Source organism: Dipodomys merriami, unplaced genomic scaffold (assembly GCF_024711535.1).
Source record: "Dipodomys merriami isolate MVZ:Mamm:240054 unplaced genomic scaffold, mDipMer1.0.p SCAF_1, whole genome shotgun sequence".
Lineage (NCBI taxonomy): Eukaryota > Metazoa > Chordata > Mammalia > Rodentia > Heteromyidae > Dipodomys > Dipodomys merriami.
In genome coordinates this window covers 2491503-2506622 of record NW_027202270.1, presented here as the reverse complement: position 1 = coordinate 2506622, position 15120 = coordinate 2491503, and the positions used below count along the sequence as shown (strand labels likewise).

The 15120-nt window shown below is 39.9% G+C and overlaps 1 protein-coding gene across 2 annotated transcripts in view; it reads left to right on the top strand.

Annotated features, from left to right (window-relative positions):
• Rbm44 (RNA binding motif protein 44) overlaps positions 1 to 15120 on the top strand; it is a 36670-nt gene that overhangs the window by 20477 nt on the left and 1073 nt on the right. For both annotated transcript variants that reach the window (XM_070008796.1, XM_070008884.1), the window contains exons 8-15: positions 15 to 99; positions 2781 to 2895; positions 3710 to 3838; positions 7383 to 7462; positions 7566 to 7636; positions 10479 to 10767; positions 12674 to 12819; positions 13695 to 13836. In XM_070008796.1, the coding sequence (XP_069864897.1) occupies positions 15 to 99; positions 2781 to 2895; positions 3710 to 3838; positions 7383 to 7462; positions 7566 to 7636; positions 10479 to 10767; positions 12674 to 12819; positions 13695 to 13818 (1039 nt within the window). In that variant the 3' untranslated portion in view covers positions 13819 to 13836. The remainder of the gene's footprint in view (positions 1 to 14; positions 100 to 2780; positions 2896 to 3709; positions 3839 to 7382; positions 7463 to 7565; positions 7637 to 10478; positions 10768 to 12673; positions 12820 to 13694; positions 13837 to 15120) is intronic.

The window sequence follows — 15120 nt, the reverse complement described above, 5'->3', positions numbered from 1 at the left end:
TGTTTTCTGTTCAGCTTTTTAGGAGTGGATTCCGAACTAGATAACCAAGGCACACCTGACAGCGATGTGTCTACAGGTCCAAAACAGGCACACTCAGAAGTGAGTTTTTAATAGTTCATCGGTATAAAAAAGGCACACTCAGAAGTGAGTTTTTTAACAGTCTATTGGTATAAAAAAGGGACACCCAAAAGTGAGTTTTTTTAAAAAGTTCATCAGTATAAATTTTTAGCATTATGGCTTTTTAAGAAAAGGTTAATTTTCAGTAACCCTCATGTCCTCCATTTCATTCAAGTGGCTTTTGTTGCATAGTACTCTCAAAGGATATATGAGCATAGTAGGAACATGATGATATGCTTAGGTTCAATCCCATTCAGATTGTTGTCAGCAATACATGGGTGAAGTATGGTGGCCATAAATTATCATCAAGCCAAGAGACTTATGAGTGCACAGAAGTAGTACTATTAATAATTACTTCACCATGAGAGTAGATTAAAACCTTGTACTGCCCCAGACAAACAATAATGTATTATCACCATCATGTTAAGTCAGAAGGGTTTAGACTACTATTTTGTTCCTTCATCTCATTAGGTAAAGTAACATTTCCTTCATTTTGTACAAAAAATGTTTTAATTCCTCCTTACAAAATCTGTCTTAGATGTTTAATTTCTCATGTTCTCCCAAGGAAATATTTGTGAGATGGTAACTGAGAAAGAGGGTTTAACTAGTGTAAGAACACAGTGCAAATTGTGAAGTGACAAAGAAACATACGTTATATTCCAGTATCAAAGGAGGAAGCAGTGGGGCCTGGGGTAGAAACACTGGAGTTTGTATGCCCTTTTATAAAGTAATCCTCAGATGAATTCCAGAGACACAGTGAAATACTTTGAAAGTAGCTTTCTTTCCCCTAAGGAAAATCACTTAATCAAATTATTCCATTGTTAAGCTTAAGCTTTTTTGTTTCTTCTCCATCCTGGGGCTTGAACTCAGGGCCTGGCTACTATCCCTGGGCCTCTTTATGCTCAAGGCTAGTGCTTGTTCTACCACTTAAACCATAGCACCACTTCAGGCTTTTCCTAAGTAATTTATTGGAGATAAGAGTCTCATTGACTTTCTTGCTGAGGCTGGCTTTGAACCAAGATCCTTGGATTCCTGAGTAGCTAGGATTACAGACATGAGCACCAGTTCATTGTTAAGCTTTAAAAAAAAAAAAAAAAAGAGGGCTGGGAAGGTGGCTCAGTGGTAGAGTGCTTGCCTTGCATGCATGAGACCCTGGGTTCAATTCCTTAGCACCACATAAGCAGGAAAAGCTAGAAGTGGCACTATGGCTCAAGTGGTAGAGCACTAGCCTTGAGCTGAAGAGCTGAAGGACAGCACTCAGGCCCACAGTTCAGGCCCCACGACAGAAAGAAAGAGAGAGAAAGAAGAGAGAAAAAAACCTCAACTCTGCATACAGACTTAACCAAAGCCAAATTGTGGTACAAATTGTGGTGCAAATTGTGGTGCCAATGATGTTGTTCAGTGTTAAGTGCTTACCTAGCATGCACAAGGCCCTGGGTCCCATACCAGTACTGAAATCAAACAGAAAAAAACTTAATAAATAAGAGCACAACAAACAAATATATAATATTTATAAACTTAGTTTGACTGTAAGTTATTCAAGTTATTTTTATATCTGTCTCATTAAATTAACTGGTCACTAGAGAAAGCTGCCACAGTGTAGTGTTTCTAAATTTCTGTTGATGTGCCATCTTCACAGTTTACCATAGCAATGTAAACTTGTGTTAATTTGTATTTTTCTTTAAATTACTCTTGTTTTTCTTTTGTTGTTCCAGCATCTCACACATGCTAGATAAGCACTCTACCACAAGCTACATCTCCATCTCACAAATTTCTCTCTGTTTAAAATAAAATTATACACAAAGAACAGCTTAATATTTTATACAGAAAAGAAATTTTACTTTTAATAGATAAAAGGTATACACTAAATCAAATATATAAGAAAATAATAAAAGCCAGGTGCCAGTGGCTCACGCCTGTAATCCGAGCTACTCAGGAGGCTGAGATCTGAGGATTGAGGTTCAAAGCCAGCCCAGGCAGAAAAGTCCGTGAGACTCTTATCTCCAGTAAACAACCAGAAAACTGCAAGTGGTGCTGTGGCTCAAGTGGTAGAATGCTGGCCTTGAGCTGAAGAAGTGAGGGACAGTGCCCAGACCCAGAGTTCAAGCCCCACGACTGACAAAAAGGAAAGAAAGAAAGGAAAAGAATATTTTTATATATACTTCAGAAATCATCTCAAATACTTATAGTGTGTGTATGCCACAAGTTGTCAAATAATACTAGTATTTACACATTGTTCCTGCAGACTAAGTTCAAATACTAATTCTCATTAACTTAAACCCAGTTTAAGTTTTGTTTTTTGTTTTTTGTTTTTGGTCCAGCCGTGGGGCCTGAACTCTGGGCCTGGGCGCTGTCCCTCAGCTCTTCAGCTCAAGGCTAGCGCTCTACTACTTGAGCCACAGCGCCACTTCCGGCTTTTTTCTTATGTGGTGCTGAGGAATCGAACCCAGGGCCTCAGGCATGCAAGGCAAGCGCTCTACCACTGAGCCACCTTCCCGGCCCCCAGTTTAAGTTTTGTAAAGCCAGCTTGGTAATGATTTTATTTTCATAATCTTTATTAATTGGGGTGGCTAAACAAGGCTAGTGAAAAGTTCTTGTCATATAGTAGGAATGCAGTAATAGTCCTTATTACTTGTTTTTGTTGTTATTATCTTTATTCTCAGATGTCTTTATTACCTGATAATAGTCACCCTAAACAAGATATATCACCTAAGAAAGATGATTTGGAGAATGATGATATAAATGTAGACTTTAGTCAACTGAAACTTGATGATAAAGGTCAGTATAAAAATGTTTTATGTAGTTGTCAGAAAACATATTAATATATTCCTAGTATTCATTAGTTTTTTTCTCTAAAAGATTATGATCATTGGAAATAGAGCTGTGGCTCACAGTAGTAGAGCTCTAGCCTTGAGCAAAAGAGCTCAGGGACCATGCCCAGGCCCTGAGTTCAAGCCCCATAACCAACAAAATAAATAAAAAATAAATTTTTTAAATTTAAGAAAAAGGCTATGATCATTCCAAAAAGATCACTTACTTTTAATAAAACAGAGTACTACACTGTAATCCCTTCAAAATGTTTGCTGTTGTTCTATTGCATAAGATAAGTCTTTTCATCAGTAAAGGACAACTCAGAAAAGTAAGGCTTTACAGGTTTGGAATGAGTGTTAACTAAAAACAAACTAAGAAGCAGATTACTCAGACTAAAAAGAACTTTGTATGTGTGACTACCAAGAATCCCTTCTTATAAAATCTGTGCTGTGGTTCTCTTATTTTACATTTATATTTCAAACTCTAGTAGTCGTAAGTTTTCAGCCAGGTGTCAGTGACTCACCCTTCTAATCTTAGCAGCTCAGCACTCTGGATCTCAGTTCAAAGCCAGCCCACGCATCAAAGTCCTACAGGCTCTGTTTTCAAAATAGCTACCAGAAAGTGGGCTGGAGCAAGGCTGAAACAGAGTGCCAGCCAGGCAAGCATGAGGCCCCAAACTAGCATACAAAGCAAGTTTTCAGAGGGTTACATATTATGCATACGTCAGCTACATTATATATAGCTTATTCTTTGCTCATAGATCATGTATTTGATACCTTAGAGTGCAGAAATTACCATGAACGAACTGAAGACTGGTTTGATGCTACAGAAAACCTAACAGGAGTGAACTTCTCAGGAATACAAGAAAATCAGATTGAAAATGACAGAGAGAATCTGAAGTTTCCACTAGGTTGGTTCTTAAGAATTTACTGAAGAATTCTAACTAGCTTATTTTAAAATATTCTATCGGCTTCTGTGTTGATTTGAGAGATTGAGCTGTTGAAATATTTTTGTTTCTGTTTGTGCTATTTTCTTATTAAAACAGTAAGAAAATTGGCCTACTGGAGGTCCATTCTCAAACAAGAAAATTGATATTAAATGTTTGTTTTTCTTTTCAGAAAACTTCTTAAAGCCAAGTGTCAGTCTCTCACACCTGTAACCCTAACTACTCAGAGGAGGCTGAGATCTAAAGATCATTGTTTGAAGCTAATCTGGGCACAAAAATCATTGAGACTCTTTACCTCCAAATAACCAACAGAAGCCACAGCCCTTCAGCTGTGGCTCAAGTGTTACACTCAAGCCAAACTTGGGTAAAAAAGCTAAGCAAGAGTGCCATATCCCTACTTTAAGCCCCAACACACACACACACACACACACACACACACACACACACACACACGAAGGAAGGAAGGAAGGAAGGAAGGAAGGGAAGGCAGGGGGGCTGGCTGGCTGAAAGAAAGGTTCTAGGTTCTTAAAGTTGAATGAATGGAGGATTGAGTTAGCAGATAAAATGTTGTCATTCTGCCCCTCCTAGCAAGGGTCACCACAGTGCTCCTTCTGGACATTGAACAAGCATTTTCCAGGATTGGGGATCTTAAAAACCAAGCCAAGGTATTATTTCCAACAGGCAGTCAGTGCTCATTTCTCAGATCAGTGTTAAGACTTTAAAACCATGTACTTATCCTTAGTTTAAGAATTTTATCTGTTTAAGGAATTTTTTGTTCTTAATTTTTGTTTTGTTTCTTTTTCTCATGGTACTAGGGTTTGAACTCTGGCTTCATGCTTGTTAAGCAAGCACTCTACCATTTGAGCTATGTACCTAGCCTTTTTTTCTTCCAACTATTTTTCATATAGGGTTAAGCAAAAGCCTTGGACTGGTAGCTTTGAACAGTAATCCTTCTACCTATGATTACCATGTAGCTGGGAATATAGGTAGGAACTACCATACACAGTTTGTTGGTTAAGATGGGCTCTTTATATTAGTATTTTGCCCTAGCTGGCCTGAAACATGGATCCTTTGCTCACTCCTTACTAAGTAGTTAGGATTATAGGTATGCACCACCATGCCCAATTTTAATTGCTTTTAATAGAATTCTTTTCAGTATCTGTGATTAGTATCTATAATTGGTAATGGTATTTTTGCTATCTTATTTTTCCTATCTACTCTGTAGGTTTTTCTTTTATTTTCCAGTATTTTCTATTATAGTTTTCCTGCTTGTAGAAATAAATGCTTATTAAGATTTTAAGAAAAATATAAAAGTATAAGAAAATTTGAATTACTTGAAGTTGCACATTGAGTATATTTTGGTGACTATTCTTTTATGTATATATTTAATGCATATGTGCAATCTAAAATATGTGACATATTATTTAGTTTTATTGTAGCCACTTTTTCTTTGTATTATTTTCTCCCTTACACTGACACACACTCACTTGAATAAATTACCTTCCTGCACTCACATATTTGAGTACTCAATCAGAGCAGGAATTTCCATGGTTTGTTGGCTGCCCGTGTACATGCATGTCCACTGCCAGGCACAGTGTGGAGTCCGTGGGCAGCTCCTCATTAGATGAGGGGTTAGATGTAAGGTTCTATTTTTTACTGTTCTTTTTTCTTTTTTTTCTTTTCTTTCCTTTTTTTTTTTTTTTTTTTTTTTTGCTATACTATAGCTCTTTCTCCCTCCTCATTCCAACTGTGAAGAAAATAGTTTGTTTCCTCTTTTAAAAAAAATTAAAAACAGGCTTGATTCACTTTATTCTTGAATAAAAATCCTACATTGTAGCCACAGCCAGAGTCTGGGTCATCTGCACCAAGACTCTGGTGCAGGTTTTCACAGGATGGATAGTGGATTCTTGATGAGAAGTGGTGAGCATGGTCTCTTTCCAGAGGTCAGGGGTCAGGTAACTGTAGGTCTTGGATATGGCATCAAAAGTGGCTTGGTGAAGTTACCCAAGATAGCAGTAGTTTTCTCTTTAGGGTACAGTGTTGACTAAACCAATAAACATGTTAAATGAACTAAGTTCTTTGGGGCCTGACCATGGAGCCTGACCCGAGGAGTTTGCCTGAGGCCACCTTGCCACATACAGCTTCATGTCCTCTGCAGACTCATGCTTGAAACCGAGTATGAAAACAACCTCAGGCAGTTTTTGGGAGAGGTTACCCGAGAAGGGTGCAAGCAGCAGCAGAACACAGGGAGTGTGCAATAAAAGCTAAGCTGCTGTCACTATTTAATGAACAAGTAAAATTCACAAGTCTCCCATCACATATAAATTAACAAAAACAATTAGAGAAAAGTTAAAAATTCATTGAGTATTTATTGGGCCCTCTGTGCCAGATATAGGATTTAATAGTGATTGTAATATGAATACATGAATCTTTTTTACTACAGAGTTTTCTTGGGGTTTTTTGTTTTTGTTTTTGTTTTTGTTTTTTGGGTCTGGTCGTGGGGCCTGAACTCTGGACCTGGGCGCTCTCCCTCAGCTCTTCAGCTCAAGGCTAGCGCTCTACCACTTGAGCCACAGCGCCACTTCCGGCTTTTTTTCTTTTTGGTTATGTGGTGCTGAGGAATCGAACCCAGGGCCTCAGGCATGCAAGGCAAGCGCTCTACCACTGAGCCACCTTCCCAGCCCATACAGAGTTTTCTTGTATTACCAAGTTCTCTTTATAGTAGAGAAAACAAAAATACAATATATGCCGGGCGCAGGTGGCTCACGCCTGTAATCCTAGCTACACAGGAGGCTGCGATCTGAGGATAATGGTTCAAAGCTAGCCAGGGCAGAAAAGTCCATGTGATTCCTATCTCCAATTAACCACTGGAAAACCGGAAGTGGCACTGTGGCTCAAGTGGTAGAGCACGCATCTTGAGCTGAAGAGTGCAGAGTTCAAGCCCCACAACCAACAGACCAAAAAAAAAAAAAAAACCTTATAAACTTCAAGTATTATTATCAGATGGAAAAACTGTTTATAATCCTAGTTTTGTGATACCTAAATTCATAGACACTTGGTATCTCCAGTTTCTTATATGCCTTCCATGTATCGCAGGCTGCCTCCTGCTCATTGCATGAGTGTAAGGTTTTTCTTGGTGTGCTGTTGCCCAGCACAGGACTGGGTGTGGTCTCAGACCACAGCTGTAGTCAGCCTTGGCTCTAGGGAATTATAGCAAGTCTGAATCAGAGGAGAGAATGTCACGTTTCTTAGTCATGATTTCATCAATGCACTGTAAGCTCTACAAGGCTTACTAGTAACTGAGCCTCCTTCGTTTTTAAGATGATATGATTTGGGCCCAGAAATCCTAAAAACTTATTCCAGGCTGTTGTCTTCAGTCTAGTGCTGATATTTGCTGGTAATTTTAAATGAACTTTGTCGTTAGGAAAAAAGACAAAATATCCCATACTTTCTTAAAAATTGTCAATAAAATGGATATTTGTGGTTGTATATTTTTTTCTGTAAGCAGAAATGAAGAATGTTGAACTGCTACAAAGAGATAAAGGTTTTTTGATCCATGTTGGTGGTCTCTGCTCTTCAGTATCTGAGGTATGTCAGAATTGAGAGTTTTGTTTTCAAACTTATTAAAAATTCATGTTGCAATTATTTGTTTTTTTTTTCCTTTCTTTCACAAACTTTTATTTTCTTTCAGGCTGATTTAAGGTCTCATTTCCAGAAATACCAAGTTTCTGAAATTTCAATTTATGATTCTTCTAATTACAGGTATGCTTCCCAAATTCAGGAAGTGTGCATTCCTATCTGTCCACTGTATACTGATCTTGCCCTAGACACTAGTCCCAGTAGCAACACCCCCTGGCCAGCCCACAAGGATTCCCAAGTGAGGAGAGGGAGACAGACAAATATAAAACTATTCATTGGTGCTCTTCTATATACCTTTTTCTTTTCATTTTTGGAGACAGAGCCTAGACTGGAGGACAGCCTAGCAAGCAGGAAGCACTATGTTCAAACTTCAGTTTGGAAAGAAAAGGAGATAGAATCTTACTGTGTAGCCCGGGCCAGACAAGTGCTGAAATCTTCCTTCTTTGGTACTGAGATTATACGTGTGAGCCCTCTTCCTATACACCTTTTAACTTGTTCACATTGTATGTGTGTATGGTGTGTGTGTGTGTGTGTGTGTGTGTGTGTGTGTGTGTGTGTGTGTGTGTGTGTGTGTGTGTGTGTGTGTGTGTGTGTGTGTATACTTTATTCCATTTTGTGCATTAGTTAAGAAAATAAGCTCTAGAAATAGTTGGCTTAGGTTCAGTTTTGGCTCCATTGCTAATTTTAATTAGTTTGGACAAGTTACCTAACCTCAGCTTCTCTGTAAAGTGAAGTTAGAGAATCTTTGTAGCATTGCTATGAAGCTGATGAGTTAAATTATAGAATTCCAGGAGTAAACATAGAGTAGATGATCCGAAAATAGTATTCAGTTTTATTCTTTCTGATTTAGTTTGCTTTTTAGTTTATATTTTTAAATTTTTTAGAAGATGGATGTTTTATCTATAGATGGTCACTTCCTATATATATGTTGCTACTCTGTGACAAAGTATCAAATAACAATAGTGATGATATAATGGAAATACTTTTCATTACCTTGTCACAAAAATGATAACTGCTTAGCTTTGAAATTTGTTTAAAAATAATTATTCATCTTAAATGAAGTCATTTAAGATAATTTGTTTTTTATTTGACCTGTTGATATGCTATTTATACATTTTATTGTTAAAATAGTAATCCTTAGACACATTACTTGGTATCATTCTTTTGTGTCTATTTTAAAAAGAAGTAAAGAACCAAATATCAATGGTTCACACCTGTAATCCTATCTGAATTATTCAAGAGGCTGAAATCTGAGGATTATGACTCAGAGCCAGCCAGTGCAGAAAAGTCCTCAAGATTCCATCTCTAAATATAACCAGCAAAAAGCCAGACTAGAGTTGTGGTTCAACTGGTATAGAGATCAGCAGGAGAGCAAGCCACCAGCACCCGGCTCTGCTAAATATTTTTAATTTTGCCCTTTACATTTAAGCCTTCAAGCCAAGTGGTGTTTGTGCCTGTATATAAAAATAAACCTTGCCAGATGCTGGTGGCTCATGCTTATAATCCTAGCTACAGAGGAGGCTGAGATCTGAGGGTCATGGTTAAAGCCAGCCCATTTTCACAATAAAAAAAAAGAAAGAAAAAGGTTCTGGGAAGGTGGCTTCGTGGTAGAGAGCTTACCTTGCATGCATGAGGCCCTGGGTTCGATTTCTCAACACCACATAAGCAAAAAGAAAAAAGCCAGAAGTGGCGCTGTGGCTCAAGTGGTAGAGCGCTAGCCTTGAGCTGAAGAGCTGAGGGACAGCGCCCAGGCTCAAGAGTTCAGGCCCCAGGACCGGACCAAAAAAAAAAAGCTATACCAGGCAGGAAAGTCTGTGAGATGCTTATCTCCAACTAACCATTAGAAAACTGGAAGTAGCACTGTGACTCAAAGTAGTAGAGCACTTGTCTTGTTTAAAAAGCTTAGAGACAGTGCCCAGGCCCTGAGTTCAGGCCCCACAACTGACAAAAAGTAATTGACCTTAATTTTTTTGTGTGGACGACCACTTGTCCCCAGACCACACATATGTACAATACTACCAAATATTAGTTTGATGTATTTAAAATATTAAATATTGTCAAGGGCTGGTGGCTCACACCTATAATCCTCAAGAGGCCGAGATCTTAGAATCGGGGTTTGAAGCCAGCATGGGCAGGATAGTTCATAAGACTCTTATCTCAGACCGGGTGCTGGTGGCTCATGCCTGTAATCCTAGTTACTCAGGAGGCTGAGATCTGAGGATCGAGGTTCAAAGCCAGCCCGGGCAGGAGAGACCGTGAGACTCCTATCTCCAATAAACCACCAGAAAACGGGAAGTGGCGCTGTAGCTCAAGTGGTAGACCACTCGCCTTGAGCTGAAGAGCTGAGGGACAGCGCCCAAGCCCAGAGTTCAAGCCCCACGACCCACCAAAAAAAAAAGACTCTTATCTCAAACTACCAGAAAACTGGAAGTGACGCTGTGGCTCAAAGTGGCAGAACGCTAGCCTTGAACAGAAGAGCTCAGAACATTGTCCAGGTCCCGAGTTCAAGTGCCAAGATTGACCAAAAAAAAAAATTAAATGTTAATATAAAATTGATAAGGGAGGGACTGGGAAGGTGGCTTAGTGGCGCCCAGGCTCAGAAAAAAGCCGGAAGTGGCGCTGTGGTTCAAGTGGTAGAGCGCTATCCTTGAGCTGAAGAGCTGAGGGACAGCACCCAGGCCCAGAGTTCAAGCCCCACGATCAAAAAAATAAAAATAAAAAATTGGCAAGTGATTGTTCATTAAAAATACCTTTATTTCTCATTTTAACAATTTGTTTTATACTTAGTTATCCTGAATAAATATCCTTTTAATTGCAAGGTAAGTTTTGCATAGTAACCCTTTTATTGTTAAAAGTAGTTATTCTTGCTGAGAGATGCATTTCAGCCCATAGTTACAAAATTAAATTTGAGCTAATTTAAAATCACTAACAAAGAATCTTTTCATCTTCTGCTTTTGTCTTTTAGATATGCATCCCTTGCTTTTAAAAAACACATGGATGCAAAGATGGCTGTAAAAGAAATGAATGGGATAGAAATAAATGGCAAACCAGTCAATGTGCGGCTCGTTAAAACTCCTGGGGAGTACATGTCACCGCTTGCCCCCAAAAATGGGAGTAGAGTTAGTTCCAACCATGTGGAGAAAAACATCAGCAAAGAAGTCAGTCCAACGTCCTCTGTTTCTAGATGTCCCAAGGCTAGACTGAGGCAGCTGGGATCTGAGCAAGACAGTGAGTTCTCCCCTCTGGAGCAGAAGGTTAGTGTTCTTAGTTGATCCCATAGTGATTTTAGAATGCCCTACTGCTGGAAGTGCCTTTGTTGTTCTTGGGGAAGAAATCTCCCTCTTGTTTTCTTTAACTGGATTTTTGCCTAATCCCTTATCTTTATTCCTGGCCCTGTAAATAACTAACTATACTGTTATCATTTTTGTTTTGTTTTGTTTTGTTTCCCCAAAACTTGCCTTATAAGTTTTTTGGTAAGGAGTGGAGAACAGCTGTGTACTAGGGTTTGAACACAGGGCTTGGGCTCATCTCCAAGACATTTAACATCCAGCCCTCTTGCTTTAGGTTATTTTTCTAATAGTGTTGGGTCCTGCTTTTTGCTTAGGGCCAGCCTTGGACCATGATCCTCCTACCTGTTTCCCCAGTGACTGGGATGACAGATTTGTGCCACTATGTCCAGTTAGTTAGTTGCTAATTTTCTGCCCCAGGCTGGCCTCCAACCACAATCCCCCTCTGAACCCTACTTCTCAAGTTTCTGGAGTTAAAAGCATGAGTTACCTAACCCAGTTTTATCTCATAATTCTTAAAACCATAAAATGTAGTTACTTTATTTGTGTCCTCATCTCTATCTCACTGAGGTCTTAAATACCACTTGAAAATGGCAGACTTTGCCTTGTTCATTCAGCCTCCCTGCTGCTCAAGATACCTGGTGTCTGATTGTCATTCCCAAGATTCTTTTTTTACCTAAAGTAAATTCACTTTTCAACAAATGTGTGTAGGCAAGTATCCACTCCTGCAGTCAAAATAAAGAACAGTTGCAGCATTCCGGAAGAATTTCATGGTGCTCTGATCCACTCACTCTGCTTACTTGCGTCTTCCATCTATTTCTCTCCTACGTCCTAGTTATCCCACTCTTCTTCTCTACCATCAGCGACTCCACTTCCACACAGACCTTCCTTTCTCTGCTCACAGTCTTCTACAGCCTTTGCTCACGCTGATAGGATTACACTTGACTTTGCCTTCCTTTGCATTTCTTATTTTTCCTGGGACTTCACTGCTAGATTTCTCGGTGAAGTATATATCCAATCTCTGATTACTTACTTCTCTCCTTTTGTCCTATTATTCTGATTTCAGTCTCTATAAAAATTTTACTTCAGCTGTTCTTTCCACTGTTACTAGTGGCATTTTTAATTAGTCTGGGCTTTTTTATGTTGGCTGTCCCTTTTTTTTTTTTTTTTTGGTCGGTCGTGGGGCCTAAACTCTGGGTCTGGGTGCTGTCCTTCAGCTCTTCAGCTGTTGACCAGTGCTCTACCACTTGAGCCTCAGCCCCACTTCCAGCTTTCTCTGCTTATGTGGTGCTAAAGAATCAAACCCAGGGCCTCATGCATGCAAGGCAAGCGCTCTACCATTGGGCCACCTTCCCAGCCCCTGGCTATCCCTTTTCAAAGCTCATTTCCTTTCAGTTTATTAACTTCATATTTGGGGTGATTTAGTTTGGGGCATGTTTGAATTCACTGCACACAAAAAAAGGAAAGACAATATGGGCTGGAGGTTTTTCCAGCATGGCACCTCTGACCTTTAGTGTGTGCACATAAGTGTTGCTTCTGTACCCTCTGTGCTCCTGCTTCTCTGCAGGCCTCTTCTCTCTGCTCCTGAGTTTCCCACAGTATTTTCAGTCAAGGCCCTGGCTGATTCATTCGTCCCCTATTCCAGTTACCTAGGGACAGGAAGTCCAATTGCTATTCCTACCTGCGGTGTTCAGTTCAAGAAACAACATTCTTGGTTCAGCCAGCCAGGGCTGTGGTTCATGAGGTTAGCTTAGAGGAATATACCATGGCCATGGGGCCTCTGGGTGCCATTGGAGCCATAGAGAAACAGTCCCTTTCCCTTTTGTCTTTTTCTCGTATTCTCAACACTTACTCCTTGTACTCATTCATTTAGGGTATCAAGAAGAATTGTAAACAGATTGAGTCTGCTCACTTACTACCTGAGACACCTGTTCAATTCATACCTCCAAATACACTGAACCTTCGTAGCTTCACCAAGATCATGAAGAGACTGACTGAACTGCATCCAGAAGTCAGCAGGTAATAGCTGAAGTTATATTAAAATGAATTTTCAACTTCTTATAGTTATTTTTTCAGCACTAGGGTTTGAACTCAGGGCCTTACACATACTGAATTGATTCTGTATCATTAGAGCCATGTCTCTAGTCTCTAATTTTTAATTGTGAAAATAAAATTATAGATTGGTATAGCCAGGTACCAGTGGCTCATGCCTGTAATCCTAGCTACTGAGGAGGCCGAGATCTGAGGATTGGGGTTTGAAGCCAGCCCAGGCGGGAAAGTCTGGAGATCTTATCTCCAATTAACTACCAAAAAAGCCAGGAATGGAAGGAACTGTAGCTCAAGTGGTAGAGCGCTAACCTTGAGCAAGAAGGCTCAGAGATAGTGCCTATGCCCTGAGTTCCAGCCCCTATACCAACACAAAAGATAGAAAGATAGATAGAGCCAGGCAACGGTGGCTCACACCTGTAATCCTAGCTACTCAGGAGGCTGAGATCTGAGGATCGAGGTTCAAAGCCAGCCTGGGCAGGAAAGTCCATGAAACTTTTATTTCCAATAAACCACCAGAAAACCAGAAGTGGCGCTGTAGCTCAAGTGGTAGAACACTCGCCTTGAGCTGAAGAGCTGAGGACAGTGCCCAGGCCCAGAGTTCAAGCCCCACGACAAAGGAAGAAAGAAAGAAAAAAGAAAAGGAGGGAGGGAAAGAAAGGAAGGGAAAGGAAGGAAGAAAGAAGAAAGACACATAGATAGATAGATAGATGGATGGATGGATAGATAGATAGATAGATAGATAGATAGATAGATAGATAGATAGATAGATAGATAGATAACTTAGGCTCCTCAGAACCTACTACTGTGGAAAGGGAAAATGTTTATGTCTATTTTCCTTTGCACAGAGACCATATTATCGATGCACTCCAGGAGGTGAGGATGACTCATAAAGGTTTCCTCAATGGCTTATCTATTAATACAATTGTGGAAATGACGTCATCTGTTCTGAAAAACTCTGCTTCTGCTTAGGAATGAAACATTAAAGAGGTAATAGCTTCAACTATTAGCTTTATTTTTACATGAAGAATAAATTTAAATGGTGCTATAATAAATTTTAAAACATACTCTCAACAATTAACTATAAATGCAAGCTAATTACTCCCAAGTTGATTGGCATAAACAACATTTATCATCTCATATTGCATAGATCAGGATTCAAAAGTGGTTTTAGCTCAGAATCTCAGGATGTTGCAGCCAAGATACTGACCTGACTGTGGTGGGATCCTGTCTGAGACCAGAGGCACTGCTTCTAGATCATGCTCATTCCTCATGGCTGTCACAAGAAGACTCAGTTCCTTGTCACATGGGCCTTTCTTTCTGTAAGGCTCCTGGGCATCTTTATATTATAGCAACTGCCTTGCTCTGATCAAGAACAAGATAGAAGTTGCACTGTCTTTGTGGCCCACCTTCTACATTTACATCTCACATCTGTCAGCCAGTTAGACAAGAGTCACTATAGTCAAACCTACGTACAGGTCTATGGAGGTAGGGAAGGTGAACTCCACTTCTTAAAGAAAAGATTAGTACTTTTTATATATGTACAAAAAATGATCAGGGCACTGGTGGCTCATTTCCTAGTTACTCAGGAGTAACTAATCCTAGCTACTCAGGAGGGTAAGATCTAAGGATCATCGTTCAAAGCCAGCCTGGGCAGGAAAGTCCATGAAACTCTGATCTCCAATAAAGCGACTCAGAAAAAGCCAGAAGCAGCACTGCAGCTCAAGTGGTAAAGCACTAGCCTTGAGCAAAAGTAACTCAGGGGACAGCGCCCAGGCCCTGAGTTCTAGCCCCAAGACTGGTACCAAAAACAAATAGGGAAAAAAAGAGTAGTTACGTGGGGGGGTCTCAATACTGATCCTGTAAAGCAAGTGTAATGGTATTCTGAGTGTCTATAGTTTGGGTTGAGGGTAAAATATCCTTGGGAGACTCTCAGGACCACCATCTTGCGTTTGTTTGTTTGTTTGTTTGTTTACTAGAAAGATTCACATGACATAGTATAAATGGTACTCGTGGGTATGGCTTATTTCAACAGTGAAATAGAGAAATCAGCAAGGGGAAAAGGTATGTGAGGTGCCGTCTGTAGGAAAGCAGCGACTTCCAGGAGCACCCTCCCCTTAGTGACAGTGATGAGCTGGGACCCTTCTGTGCAGTGTCCTCCACCAGGGAGCTCAGCAAAGCCTCAGTACCAAGGTTTCCTTGGGGTTTGGTCACAGAGGTACTCTGTAGCATGAATTAAAGTTCCAGTGTAATTTGTCTTTTCTGTTAAAATCT